The sequence below is a fragment of the Convolutriloba macropyga genome, chromosome 6 (genome assembly GCF_964194025.1).
Source record: "Convolutriloba macropyga chromosome 6, txConMacr16.3, whole genome shotgun sequence".
Taxonomy (NCBI): domain Eukaryota; kingdom Metazoa; phylum Xenacoelomorpha; order Acoela; family Convolutidae; genus Convolutriloba; species Convolutriloba macropyga.
In genome coordinates, this window is record NC_134473.1 from 54,934,638 (window position 1) to 54,947,791 (window position 13,154).

Genomic DNA, 13,154 nt, shown 5'->3' on the forward strand with positions numbered 1-13,154 from the left:
AATAGAACCTAATTCGAACTAATCGGTGGCATGAAATGACAAATTTTAGTTTTCCGAAATAATGAGAATCTTTTTACAACTTTATTAGACGAAACGTACAAGATCGGATGACAAAATTCTTCCCAATGGACCCATTTAATCATGGAATAGAAACATGGCGGCAGTAAACGACCCAACTTCTACTGCATTGTTCTGTTTTCCTACTAGAGCATTTACACGTCGGTTTTCTTCGACGTTTCAAAATGACCGCGGAGCAAAATTTTAAATACTACTGAGCGGAAAAAAGGACTGGCCTTTTGTAGTATTGGATACAGGACAACGTTAAAAATGTCCACAATTTATACCTCCGTGATTGCTATCAGCCTTAAATATTACAGCAAATCGCAGCTGCAAATTTTAGTTTGCCAAAATTTTTTTCAGGTTTTTGATTTTTTGCCTATTTAAGAAATATAGAGATTAATTAAAAACGGCTCGAAGATTGGGGGCTTTTCATAGGTCGGTTGGCTATATTGGGAGGCTCAAATAATTTTATCGGAGATAATTTTACATTTTACAAGATATAAGTGGGAAAATGAAACCAATTAGGCGCATTCTTCCACCACTTAAGTAAAACTGATTTAAATTCTTTAATGACAGTATTTTAACAAGCAAGAATCACGAAGTCCAAGCTAAGGGCATTTAAATGACGATTTCAATGTAAAGTAAAATATCAATCCTCCAACTGCATTGTCACCCTAAAAGTCTGGTACTGCTTTTAAGAGGATTATCTTTACTCATTTTTTCGACAAAAACCAATTCCGTCGGAGAAAATGTGAGGTATAGCCTATGTGAGCTACATAAATGTCTTCAATAAGTTAAATTATTAAACAAGAACCTTTAAAAAACAATGAAATCAGTCATTATCATAGACATCACCATTACTATTGGCAGTTTTACTCAAGGAATAGAACACATTGGCTCGTCTGGTACATCAATCATCTGCATCATTTCTATATCCTCCACTAATTGAGACATCGAAGAAAATTCATTTGGAAATTTTCCTATCAATCTTTTGATCTTATCAACGGCCTCGTGCTTTGATCCCTGTGCACATTTGAGATCCGCATAATATATTAGTAAATCCGTACAGCAACCGAGGTCTGATAAGGTCAAAGGATCTTTCTTAACTTCCGAGAAAAACTTGGCAAACATCTGTGTCGCCAACTCAACGTCAAAGAGGTCGGAGGACATGTCGGACAAATTTTGCGATCCACCAAAATCGCCATTCGCAAAACCATTCCCATTCCATGACAGAGATTTCACTTGCCTCTGATTTAAAACGGCTTTATAAAGCAACGTTCCAACTATAGAATGCAATTTGGTTGTCCACATTTTGCGCTCCATAAAATATTTTTCGTCGTTGAGGTAGCACGGGTTAATTCTGAAATTTCTATAAGGCGCATTCAAGCTCTGAATTAATTCTTTATCAAAGATACGATTATTGAGCAGGTACCGCGCTTTTTCGTAACGAACATTCTCAGCACACGGCAAACCGAAACAAAAGCGATCTTCGAAAACTTTCAGCAACTTAAATGCTTTCTTGTGATGTTTTTCATGATTGATATGCGCAATTAGAAGTTCAAATAATGTCTCTGTATCCTCGCACCGTTTGAACCCATCGTGCACTTTTCCACAAATTACTTTGGCAAGTTCTAAAACATGTTGCGGGCTCCTGGACTTTTGATTTTGGAGTAGTGACAAGATCTTGTTCCCAATTACAGTGGTACTTTTATATGTACCACAATTCTCGTGATCCAGTGGAAAACTACCACCCATTTCTGTTTCCTCAACAAAGGCACGTAAAGGAGTCACTCGCTCGCAGTACAATCCCATCAAGTCCATGTTTCGAAACATTTTCCCGTGGTCCTGGAACAAAAACCCAAAACATTTATCTTAAGTTGACATACGCCGCTTTACCAAAAAAAGCAAATATATTTGCTAGTCATTTAATTTTTTGGTACCGAACTCTAGGGGAACTATCGTATCGAATGAGTTTCGATTTTCAAGACCGAAAAGATTGATAAGAAATGAGGACAAACTTTAAAATATTAAAATCATCTTGATTTTCTGAACTTTATAATCAATCATTTCATAAAATGCGGTTCATCGAAAACCGAAAAACTGAAGCAGATAAGCTAGGCAATTTTCGACACCCAACGAAGCTTTTGCAGAAAGAAATTTTCGCATGAACCTTCAAAAGTTTATGTTGTGAATATGTTCAAATTCAAAAGCCGGATATAATCAGCAGAACAGTTAAAAAATAAAAGTAAAAAAAATTTAGTAATATTGTTTAATCAAAATGTAAAAGACTGAATCGGTTCAGCTAGAAAATTCTTTACACTCCCAAAGCAGTTGGTGCAAAAATCTAAGCATGAATTTTCAATCCACTTTTTTGGATCTTGGTTTAAAACTTTCCGTTGTTTTTTTTCTCATTTTCCGTATTTTGGACCAAATTTTTGCCAATTTTGCTAAATTTGTTTGAATTGATACTTGAAACGGCTGCTGTCCTATCAAAAACAAGGAAAATTTTACACCGCCCACATCCAAACAGCGGTTACAAATCTGTCCAGATATGTTTTCTACAGTTAACTTTTGTGAACTATATTATCAGCTACACTGCGAATACCGTTGCATTACTATCCTCATTTAAATCCAATAAATAATTGTTCAGCTTTGCTGTTCAAAAATTTGCTTGGCTCGGAATAAAGAAGAACAAGTTGAAATAATCAATATTCCCTTTAGTTTTTGTTTAAAAACTTAAACCGTACGCATTTAGAAATCTTTGTAACGAAAAATTATTGCCCAATATTTGGGCTTTAATCATGAAAAGATTCAACCTATTACAGATTGAGGGTGGAAAAACAAAATCAATCCACTACAGATAGTAGTTGCAGATAACAAAAGAAAAATTGATTTTCCAATTTACACCAATGCTGAAACCGTATCCAGCTAAGGTATAGCCAGTCGAACTTAGGAAATTCAAAGTTAATTGCCTCCTCAAAAAATCCAAGGTAACGGTAATTTGTAAAATCACTAATCACAAAGTTAAATTACAGAAACAACACACAGTAAAGAGCAATTTAGCGCTCGAAAAATTACGCTTCGATGCACATTTTATGTCAGTTTAATATGACCCAAGAATGAATATTTAAAAGCTTTAGTTTATCTGCTCTATTCATACTGCCAGCATTAAATTTGTATATGATATTCTAACTCTACAACTTATAACTTGCCCTTGAATCATTTAGCTTATCTAGTCAGCTCGGCTCCAACAACGATCGAGCTGTTTTCCATCGGGAAAACATTAGCCCCATTTGTGAGCTTCACTGCTGGTTTTTGTAATCCAGTCATTCGCTCGAACTTTGCTTTTCGAACCTCGCCGTCAGACTAAGGCCCTTCCATCGTCTCCGCATCTCTGCCCAAACTATAACTGCCTGTTTTCTACCAACCGCTTCTCCTATCCCTGTTTTCTACCAACCAAATGAGATCGCACTGGAAGTTTTCAGTTCGCCATTTTAACGATTATTCAGAAGTGGCGATTATTCTCACCGATTATTTTTACTCTGTAAGAAATCTAACCTATATATTTGCAAAAGCAATTGAGTTCGTCGAAAAAGCGTTTAATGATTGACAAATTCTTCTGCGAATGGTATATAGTGCAAACGAATATTCTTGTTGCCAAGCAATGATTGGGAGCCAATGCTTCTAAGTCGTCAAGGTCTGAACAGACAGTTTTCTGGTGTTCATTGTTTGCAAATACGCAACACGTAGTTGGCAGAAAATCATCTTGGTCAGTCACTGATCTGTTCCCCAAAACTCCATATATTGCTTTCTTGCAATTTCTCACCAACCGTTCTCATACTCCTCCAACAAAAGGTGTGGCAGGTGCGTTAACACTCCACTTAACCGCCCTTCTAAATCTGATATTTTTTATCACTGCTGTGTTTCACGCCGCTACACGTTTTGCAATCGCTCGTTCAGCTCCAACAAAGTTAGTTCCACTTTCGCTGATCATTGGTTTGCCTTTGGGCAACATATTGCATAAATGCATTGACAACTATTTTGTCTGACGGGGTTATTGGGTCTATATGTACGACTCCCAGACCACAAATGTTAGACAGGTAAACAGAAACCATCACATTTCGTTCATTCGCAAAATGTTTTAGTGAAAAAGCCACTATAGTCCACTCCAACAGTTGTAAAGGCCGTTGAAGTAACCGATTTTCGGGCAAATTTGCCGCAACTGGTTGTCATCTTTTTAGTCCGCCTTTGCTGCAGGTAACACCCTTCTTCATTGATATAAAGGAGTTTCGCTTGCCCAGGATCCATACGTTTAGATGAAAAATGTTCACGACATGCTCAGTTCCTTCATGTTGCTTGTTCGCTTTCATTTCGCAAGAGTAAATTAACTTCAAGATGTTTCCAATATTATAGAGACGGCCACTAGACATTTGCCTATTCTTTCTTTAGCGTCAATAAGTCCCTCATCATTGAGAAAGGGTGCGTACTGTTGGACTTTGCAGCTTTCTGGAATCTCCTTTATGACTGAGTGATTTCATTTTTCCAGCAATCTTTTTCAAGTAGTAAATTGAGCATTGCCTTTGGACTTGTTTCTTCTATGCTTACTATAAGTGTTACCCGTTTGAGTTCCCTCGAGTCTCGCCGTACGTATGTCATTGTATCCACTAGCCTGTTGAAGTTCACTTGATCTGACCATTCACTTTCTGATCGTCTTAACAAGACCGGCCCAGTGAGCCACTCGTTTCTCCTGATGACTTTGAGTGATTTCCTTTTTCCAGCAATCTTTTTCAAGTAGTAAATTGAGGATTGCCTTTGGACTTGTTTCTTTTTTGCTTACTATAAGTGTTACCCGTTTGAGTTCCCTCGAGTCTCGCCGTACGTATGTCATTGTATCCACTAGCCTGTTTAAGTTCACTTGATTTTCGGGCAAATTTGCCGCAACTGGTTGTCATCTTTTTAGTCCGCCTTTGCTGCAGGTAACACCCTTCTTCATTGATATAAAGGAGTTTCGCTTGCCCAGGATCCATACGTTTAGATGAAAAATGTTCACGACATGCTCAGTTCCTTCATGTTGCTTGTTCGCTTTCATTTCGCAAGAGTAAATTAACTTCAAGATGTTTCCAATATTATAGAGACGGCCACTAGACATTTGCCTATTCTTTCTTTAGCGTCAATAAGTCCCTCATCATTGAGAAAGGGTGCGTACTGTTGGACTTTGCAGCTTTCTGGAATCTCCTTTATGACTGAGTGATTTCATTTTTCCAGCAATCTTTTTCAAGTAGTAAATTGAGCATTGCCTTTGGACTTGTTTCTTCTATGCTTACTATAAGTGTTACCCGTTTGAGTTCCCTCGAGTCTCGCCGTACGTATGTCATTGTATCCACTAGCCTGTTGAAGTTCACTTGATCTGACCATTCACTTTCTGATCGTCTTAACAAGACCGGCCCAGTGAGCCACTCGTTTCTCCTGATGACTTTGAGTGATTTCCTTTTTCCAGCAATCTTTTTCAAGTAGAAAATTGAGGATTGCCTTTGGACTTGTTTCTTTTTTGCTTACTATAAGTGTTACCCGTTTGAGTTCCCTCGAGTCTCGCCGTACGTATGTCATTGTATCCACTAGCCTGTTGAAGTTCACTTGATTTTCGGGCAAATTTGCCGCAACTGGTTGTCATCTTTTTAGTCCGCCTTTGCTGCAGGTAACACCCTTCTTCATTGATATAAAGGAGTTTCGCTTGCCCAGGATCCATACGTTTAGATGAAAAATGTTCACGACATGCTCAGTTCCTTCATGTTGCTTGTTCGCTTTCATTTCGCAAGAGTAAATTAACTTCAAGATGTTTCCAATATTATAGAGACGGCCACTAGACATTTGCCTATTCTTTCTTTAGCGTCAATAAGTCCCTCATCATTGAGAAAGGGTGCGTACTGTTGGACTTTGCAGCTTTCTGGAATCTCCTTTATGACTGAGTGATTTCATTTTTCCAGCAATCTTTTTCAAGTAGTAAATTGAGCATTGCCTTTGGACTTGTTTCTTCTATGCTTACTATAAGTGTTACCCGTTTGAGTTCCCTCGAGTCTCGCCGTACGTATGTCATTGTATCCACTAGCCTGTTGAAGTTCACTTGATCTGACCATTCACTTTCTGATCGTCTTAACAAGACCGGCCCAGTGAGCCACTCCTTTCTCCTGATGACTTTGAGTGATTTCCTTTTTCCAGCAATCTTTTTCAAGTAGTAAATTGAGGATTGCCTTTGGACTTGTTTCTTTTTTGCTTACTATAAGTGTTACCCGTTTGAGTTCCCTCGAGTCTCGCCGTACGTATGTCATTGTATCCACTAGCCTGTTGAAGTTCACTTGATCTGACCATTCACTTTCTGATCGTCTTAACACGACCGGCCCAGTGAGCTACTCGTTTCTCCTGAGATCCTAAATATTGATTCCTCAGGCGTCAATAACCGCTGGGTGGCTAAAACAGCAGCTGACATGTTGCCACTTTCAAACAATTTGTACCCAGTATCCCAGCCAATTGACTGTCCGTATACTTTTCGTTTAAGTACGGGAGCTTTGTGTTCGCTGCAGTTGGGCCAAAACCTCAATTATATATCCTTATCTCAAGTTCCTTGGCTCTGTTTTTTTCATTCTCATAGCCATGACCTGTCCTTGCAAGCATGTCTCATCGATGTCCCGAGTCTACACATAATGTCTTCAAAAACATCAGCGGATACAACGTTCAGGTTGGTCCATCACTTTGTTCAAAATTATTCTATTCATGATGCTTTCAACTACGATTGGAAATTGTCCTTTTAATTCCGAAATACTGCTAACTTAATAGAATCCAGATACTTTTCAGATCTCCTCTCATTTGAACACTTAATGAGGCAAATAATCCTCTTTGTTGGCACCTCTGTACATCTGAAGACTAATGTCCAGTCTATTGAAGACCAAACGCCAAAAATTCCTACATATAGGGCACTGATCGACTTCAAGTCTTCTGGGATTGCTTCTGTGATGCATCCTTGGTGCGTATTAATTTCATTCAAATCCAAGTTTGATGAGAATAGGTTGAAACTGATTGAACACTTCGAATGCTTCTTTATGGGTTTCTACCAATTTGATGAAATCTTCCATAGGGAATTTGTTTTGTATAGCCTTGGCAGCAACTGGATACTTTAATATCGAGTTCCACTCGCTTGAGAGCATAATTTGCACAATTTGAAGTAATCTGATCTCCAGACTTCATGCTGATAATCTTACATTTGAACGAGTTGCTTAGTTCTTTATTCTCATAAACCTCAGAAAACTTCCATTCTGTTTGGAAACCTTCATTTCCAATAAAATAAATTTAATAGGGCTACTGGTCCGATTGGCTAAAAGGGCTATTGGTCCTTTGCGATACCTGAAAAACGTTCCAATCAGGAACTGAAAGAGAACATTTCCGGATTCGTACTTCTCCAGAACTTCGACAAATCCCTCTTCGATATCCCTACCTGGTGATTGCTCAGAAAAACTGCAGCTCCTTCTTACGACCGACAACATTTACTTAGAAAGCATAGCTTTCAATGTCTTACCATGTTTGGCCATTGTCGGAGAGTTCTAAATTTTATGTGAAGATGAGGGACAAAAATTTTGTCTTCTTTTTCTGTAATGGGTCAACTGACTACACATTTCATTTCCGTTAGAACAGCGAAATGTTCACGGTTTTTCCTATCTTGTAGTCCAATAGGCATTGTAGTTCATGAGCATCTTGATCAAGGATCATGCGAAATTCCGTTAAATTGAGGCCTTCATTGCGTAGGCCACTCAAGCGGTTTAAACTTTGCTTCAATTTGTTGAACTCGTAGTTTGTGTTTCTCAAGGAGACTGACAGAAAGTCAACCTTTTAGATCGAATGCATCTTATTTTGAGATGAACTTTTTCGGTCATCAGATGCTTCGTTCGGAGTATGCCCGTAACATCCATCTCTGTTGATCACGCAACTTAAACACTTTGACCGCCGAATTATAGTTGACCTAATGATACGGAAAGCCTAAGCATTTAACATGTTACCACCGCTGCATTGAGACAGGAACAATCTGAAGAAAACCAACTTTACTTCATTACGTTGGTTGATTGTTGCTGCACTTCTGTTGACTGCTTGATTGCCCTCATTTCTTGATATAGCAATCAGTTGTGCTTCTTGCTACATCCATTCAAACAGAGCGCGTTGACTTTACAATCTTTGGTTGCAAACCTTTCCCCATATTTCCGAAAACTATGTTCACGATTGAAGAACAATATTTTATGAGCACCATCAACTCATAAAACACCGCATTTCCTTTGATCTTTTTAAATTTTAACTCGTACTGATGTTCGATGTTTCCAAGAACCATTTGATTCTATTCGTGTTTCGTCAGCCTTCTCGATGCTGAATAATCTTCATGCATAAAGGCAACTCTTGATACCAATTTCTCAAGAAATCAAATCCAGTCAGTCCTCATCTTAAATCATCAATATAGAATCGCAACTTCACTTTGAGAACTCGTGGCAATTTAACTAATGCCACATACTGTCATCAAATTGTCTGTACTCATTGAGCATGCTCACAAAGTTACGAACTGTGACTGAAGAACTGATCGGCCCTGAATAGTCGTGAGACTTCACTTCCCTTGATTTGCAAAGACTCAAGATGTTCGTCGATGATGACATGAATCTCCTCCAAAATTCCTCTCCAGAATGCTCAAGGCAGCAGCATGAAATTGTCCGGAACACCCCATTCCAAATATAGGTGGCTTTGCATGCATATCAGAAGAGCTTTCAGCGCCTTAATTTTTTCCGAGTCTGTTCATATACAGTAGCAATAAGCATACCAGTAATAAACAAACATACTAGAGCATTCTAGCTATTCGAGCAGCTGTCCGTCAAAGATGTTCAGCTTCAGCTTCGGTAGGGTAATGTTACCTAAATATCAACTATGTATCGTATACTTTCTCCAGTGGAGATTTCCGGTCTTGATGAACGGTGTTGTGCGCCTCGAAGAGACAGCTTCTTCAGTTCAAACGTTGCTACAAAAAGAGCTCGTAATCTAGCTGGCGTTAGAAGGTTGTGGACTCTACCAGCCCAGTCCAAGGCATCTCTCTGTGGTTAAGTCGGAGGACAATATGTCCCGCGCACTGGTTAACTTAGAACAAACATCATTCTCTAATGCCGTTGGTTTCAATTTGCGCTCAACTTCACGTTCTTCCAGATTTTGATGCTTGGTGTTTTGTTCTTTCATTTCTAAGTCTAGCTTTCTTGCTTCAAATCCTGCCTATTCTTTGTTGCGAATTTGATATGGAGCTTCTTAATCAGTTCATAAAACATTTGCTTCGCTAAGCTAATTCAGAATAGTTATCGGAACCCCGACCATCTGCAACTGCGATTTATGACGTTTGAGCAACTGAATTGTCCGTTGTGTATTCATCACTACCGACTATTTTTTCATTGCTTGAAGTTGGTAGCTTTACTCTCATCACTGGCTAAATTCACTCATTAATCTCTCGCTTGCTTTAGTTGTTCAACAAAGTTTCCTGGTCAAGGTGCAACTTATTTCGACGGTACAGCTAGTGAAAGTTCTTCATCAAGGTGAACAATCTGTTGCTGGAGAATTTTGAGTCTGTTGGGTCGACCTGGATCATCAATTATTTAGTGTCACTTTTAGAGTTCACATCTTTCACTAAATGTGAATAATTCTTGTCCTATTTGTTCGCGGTCGACTAAAACTGTTTTCTTCTGATTACGATTGAATTTCTTACGTTGCTGTTCGTTTCTGGTTTGCTTAATCGCTTCAAACAGGGTGCGCAACTGGATCCCCGATTCGTTCAATTTTCTTTAGTTGACGCCTTTGGCACTTTTTAGTCACATGCAGTAAAAGTTTGCCTCCACTGCCTGGGTCGGAGGACCAAACGTAACGGCTGTAATCCGGATATTACGTTTTCTGCAGTTAACTTTTGTGATTTGTATTATCCCCTACAATGTAGAACAACCGTTGCATTACTCGATACTTAACCAGTTCCAATAACTTATCGTTCACCTTTGCTGTTCAACAATTAGCTTGGCTCAGAATATAGATCAGTTCCAAATTGAAACAAACTTTCTTTCGAGTTTTTGTTAAAAACTGACCATACAACGAAATTAGACCTACAACTTTAGCCCATATCTTGGGTGTAATCATGTTAATATTCAATCTGCAACAGTTAGAGGGTGAAAAACCTCGAAGATTAAGAGAAACATTAAGAGAAACTGACTCTGTACTTCGTATAAAGTTTATCTTACCGAAAGACTGTGTTCCTCGTACAGAAAGTCTGAGAATTTCAAAGCTAACTTTCTTTTCAACAAGTCAACGTTAGTTAAACTGTACAACCAATGAGTTGATTTACAAAAACAAGAAACAGTAACGAGTAATTTAGCGCTCTAGGACGGCGCTTCAATACGCACTAATTTTTGGTACTTTTTGAAGCCCTATTTTTTATGCTAATCGCGTGGTTTTGCATGTACAAATCACACTATTGGCATTAAGTAACACATGCAAGTGTTACTTATTTCGGTTGACATTTTAAAAGGAAGGGAGGAGTATGCGTGACTAAAGTAATATGAGCAAGAAACGGGGCACATCTAGTTTCGGAACAATATCTAGATAGTTAATCTGATCCAGAACAATAACTAAAAATGTTTAAACCTCACTAGACAGGTCAATTTTATCCATGATTTCATCTTCATCATCACCCGAAAGATATTCACCAATCTGCGACTCATCATCGCTCTCATTTGCATCATGTTGCATCTCGTCACCTGAGTCGACCTGAGTATTACTACTCAATACAACTCCACCAGAGCACGACTGCATGATCTTCCGCGTCTCAATGTAGTAATTCTCATCGAAGTAAACTCTAAACAAAATTGTCTAAACAACTCGTGTGGAATCCACCTTCGAAACACAAAAACTAAATTGGGCTCTTTTAGTCATAATAGATTTAAAAATTTAATATGAAGTTTCTAATCCAAGAAATTAAATGGTCCGACATTCGAAAACTAGTTGCGCTATCATCGCACGTGCTATCATCATACGGTAAGTTTCAAAAGATTTTCCTAATAGAATTGCACAGAATTAACCTACCCTATCGCTATCAAACAAAATAGTATATTTTATCGCTCTTTGATGTTGATTTCACAGCTCTATCACATGTGTTTCAGTATATGAAGCTACTACTTTTCGACAAATTTAGTACGAGTATTGAAAAATAAGTCCGATCTTAAAAGCTTGCCGCATGTTTGAATGATTCCCCAAGAAACTAAAAGCCCCGGAAATAAACCCCCAAATTGACTAAGCAGATGCAGCGTTGATTAAGTTCAATGAAACATAGCCGGCAGATTGCCGGAATAGCTGCGAAAGCAAAGACCTGCGTGCCATATAATAGAGATAGAAACAGAGACAGATCTAAATTGGCAAAAAATCGATGCCGCTCAAAAAGCTAGGTAAAAAACATTCAGCGATAAATTAATAAAGCTTGTTAAAATTCATCCCGCAGCAGCCTCTTATTAGGGACCTTTACGGCACATATGAGTTCCTTTGACCTCAAACAAATTCAAATTAAACTTAAGTTTAAAAGTGCAAAAGTCATTTCATTGAGTGAGGTAAGCCACTTGTGATCAAAATCTAACCACGGAAAATACTTTTGCTAAAGAGAGTGAGAACTGACGTCATGCGCACAAACGCCGTTAGTCAGAGGAAGAAGTCATTCAGAAAATTTGACTTTCTCAGCTTTGCTGTGAAAAAATGTAAAACGAAAAAGAGCGTCAGAGGACAACACAAAAGCATAGCCGGTAGAATACCAGAAACGACTCGAATCATCGTGCATTATAATCTCTAACCTAACCTTACTGAAATCAGAACATCAAAATAGATAAGAGAAAAAAACAAAAGTAGCCCAACAAACCACATTAAAGGATTTTAAAAATGCTGACAATTGTTTAGGTGCGGGAGGGGGGGGCTAGGTGGGGTTGGGTGGGTAGATAGGTTGGGGAGGTGGGTAGATAGGTTGGGGAGGTGGGTAGTGCTGGGGTAGTTGTGGGGGAGGTGGTAGTTAGGTGAAGGGAGGGGCTAGTTTGGGGGGTAGGTGGCTGGGTGGGTAGATAGGTTGGGGAGGTGGGTAGTGCTGGGGTAGTTGGGGGATAGGTAGGGGTAGCTAGGTGAAGGGAGGGGGTAGGGGTAGGTGGGATTAAGTTGGGGGCGGGGTGCGGGGGCCGTGGGGGGAGGGTAGGTAGGTGTTGGGGGGGGGGGGGTAGATATGTGGTGGTGGAGGGGGGGGGGGTTGTGCGGTGTAGTTTAGATAATTAGGGGTGACTTATATAGGAACAAAAAAAATCTCATGACCTCTTCACCTTGAACATTACCAGCAGTTCCTAATTACTAAACGTTACAAACGAAGCTACTGTTAAAGTCCAATGTTCGAAAACAGAAGTCAGCAATCGAAAGCGGAGGTAAATTCTCGAACAGAAAGAAGTCAAAACTGAAGTCAAGAACAAACTTGCTTTCTGCTTGAAAAATAGCCGGTAGAATACCAGAAACGACTCGAATCGTCGTGCATTATAATCTCTAACCTAACCTTACCGAAATTAGAACATCAAAATAGACAAGAGAAAAAAAAACAAAAGTAGCCCAACAAACCACATTAAAGTGTTTTAAAAATGCCGACAATTTTTTAGGTGAGGGCGCTAGGTGGGGTGGGTGGGTAGATAGGTTGGGGAGGTGGGTTCGCCCAACACTAAAAGTAGCCCAACAACAAAAGTAGGTTTTTTTTGGGGGGGGGGGTTGTGCGGTGTAGTTTAGATAATTAGGGGTGACTTATATAGGAACAAAAAAATCTCAAACTGACCTCTTCACTTTGAACATTACCTAATTAATAGACATTACAAACGAAGCTACTGTTAAAGTCCAAAGTTCGAAAACAGAAGTCAACAATCAAAAACGGAGGTAAATGCTCGAACAGAAAGAAGTCAAAATTCAAGTCATGAACAAACTTGCTAAAAAACCTGTAGAATCTCAATACTGCTCTTCGAGTCCTAAAAACCTTTAGAATC

At 39.0% G+C, this 13,154-nt stretch overlaps 2 protein-coding genes across 3 annotated transcripts in view; one reads left to right on the forward strand and one right to left on the reverse strand.

The window, feature by feature from the left end:
• The window catches only part of LOC142341776 (uncharacterized), a 645,707-nt gene that overhangs the window by 193,953 nt on the left and 438,600 nt on the right, over positions 1-13,154 (forward strand). The gene's annotated exons all lie outside the window — the stretch shown is intronic.
• The window catches only part of LOC142341773 (uncharacterized), a 42,323-nt gene continuing 30,010 nt past the window's right edge, over positions 842-13,154 (reverse strand). Inside the window, exons 4-5 of the mRNA XM_075392992.1 lie at positions 10,753-10,963; positions 842-1,905 (exon numbers count right to left, since the gene is read on the reverse strand). Coding sequence (XP_075249107.1) covers positions 937-1,905; positions 10,753-10,963 — 1,180 coding nt within the window. The 3' untranslated portion in view covers positions 842-936. The remainder of the gene's footprint in view (positions 1,906-10,752; positions 10,964-13,154) is intronic.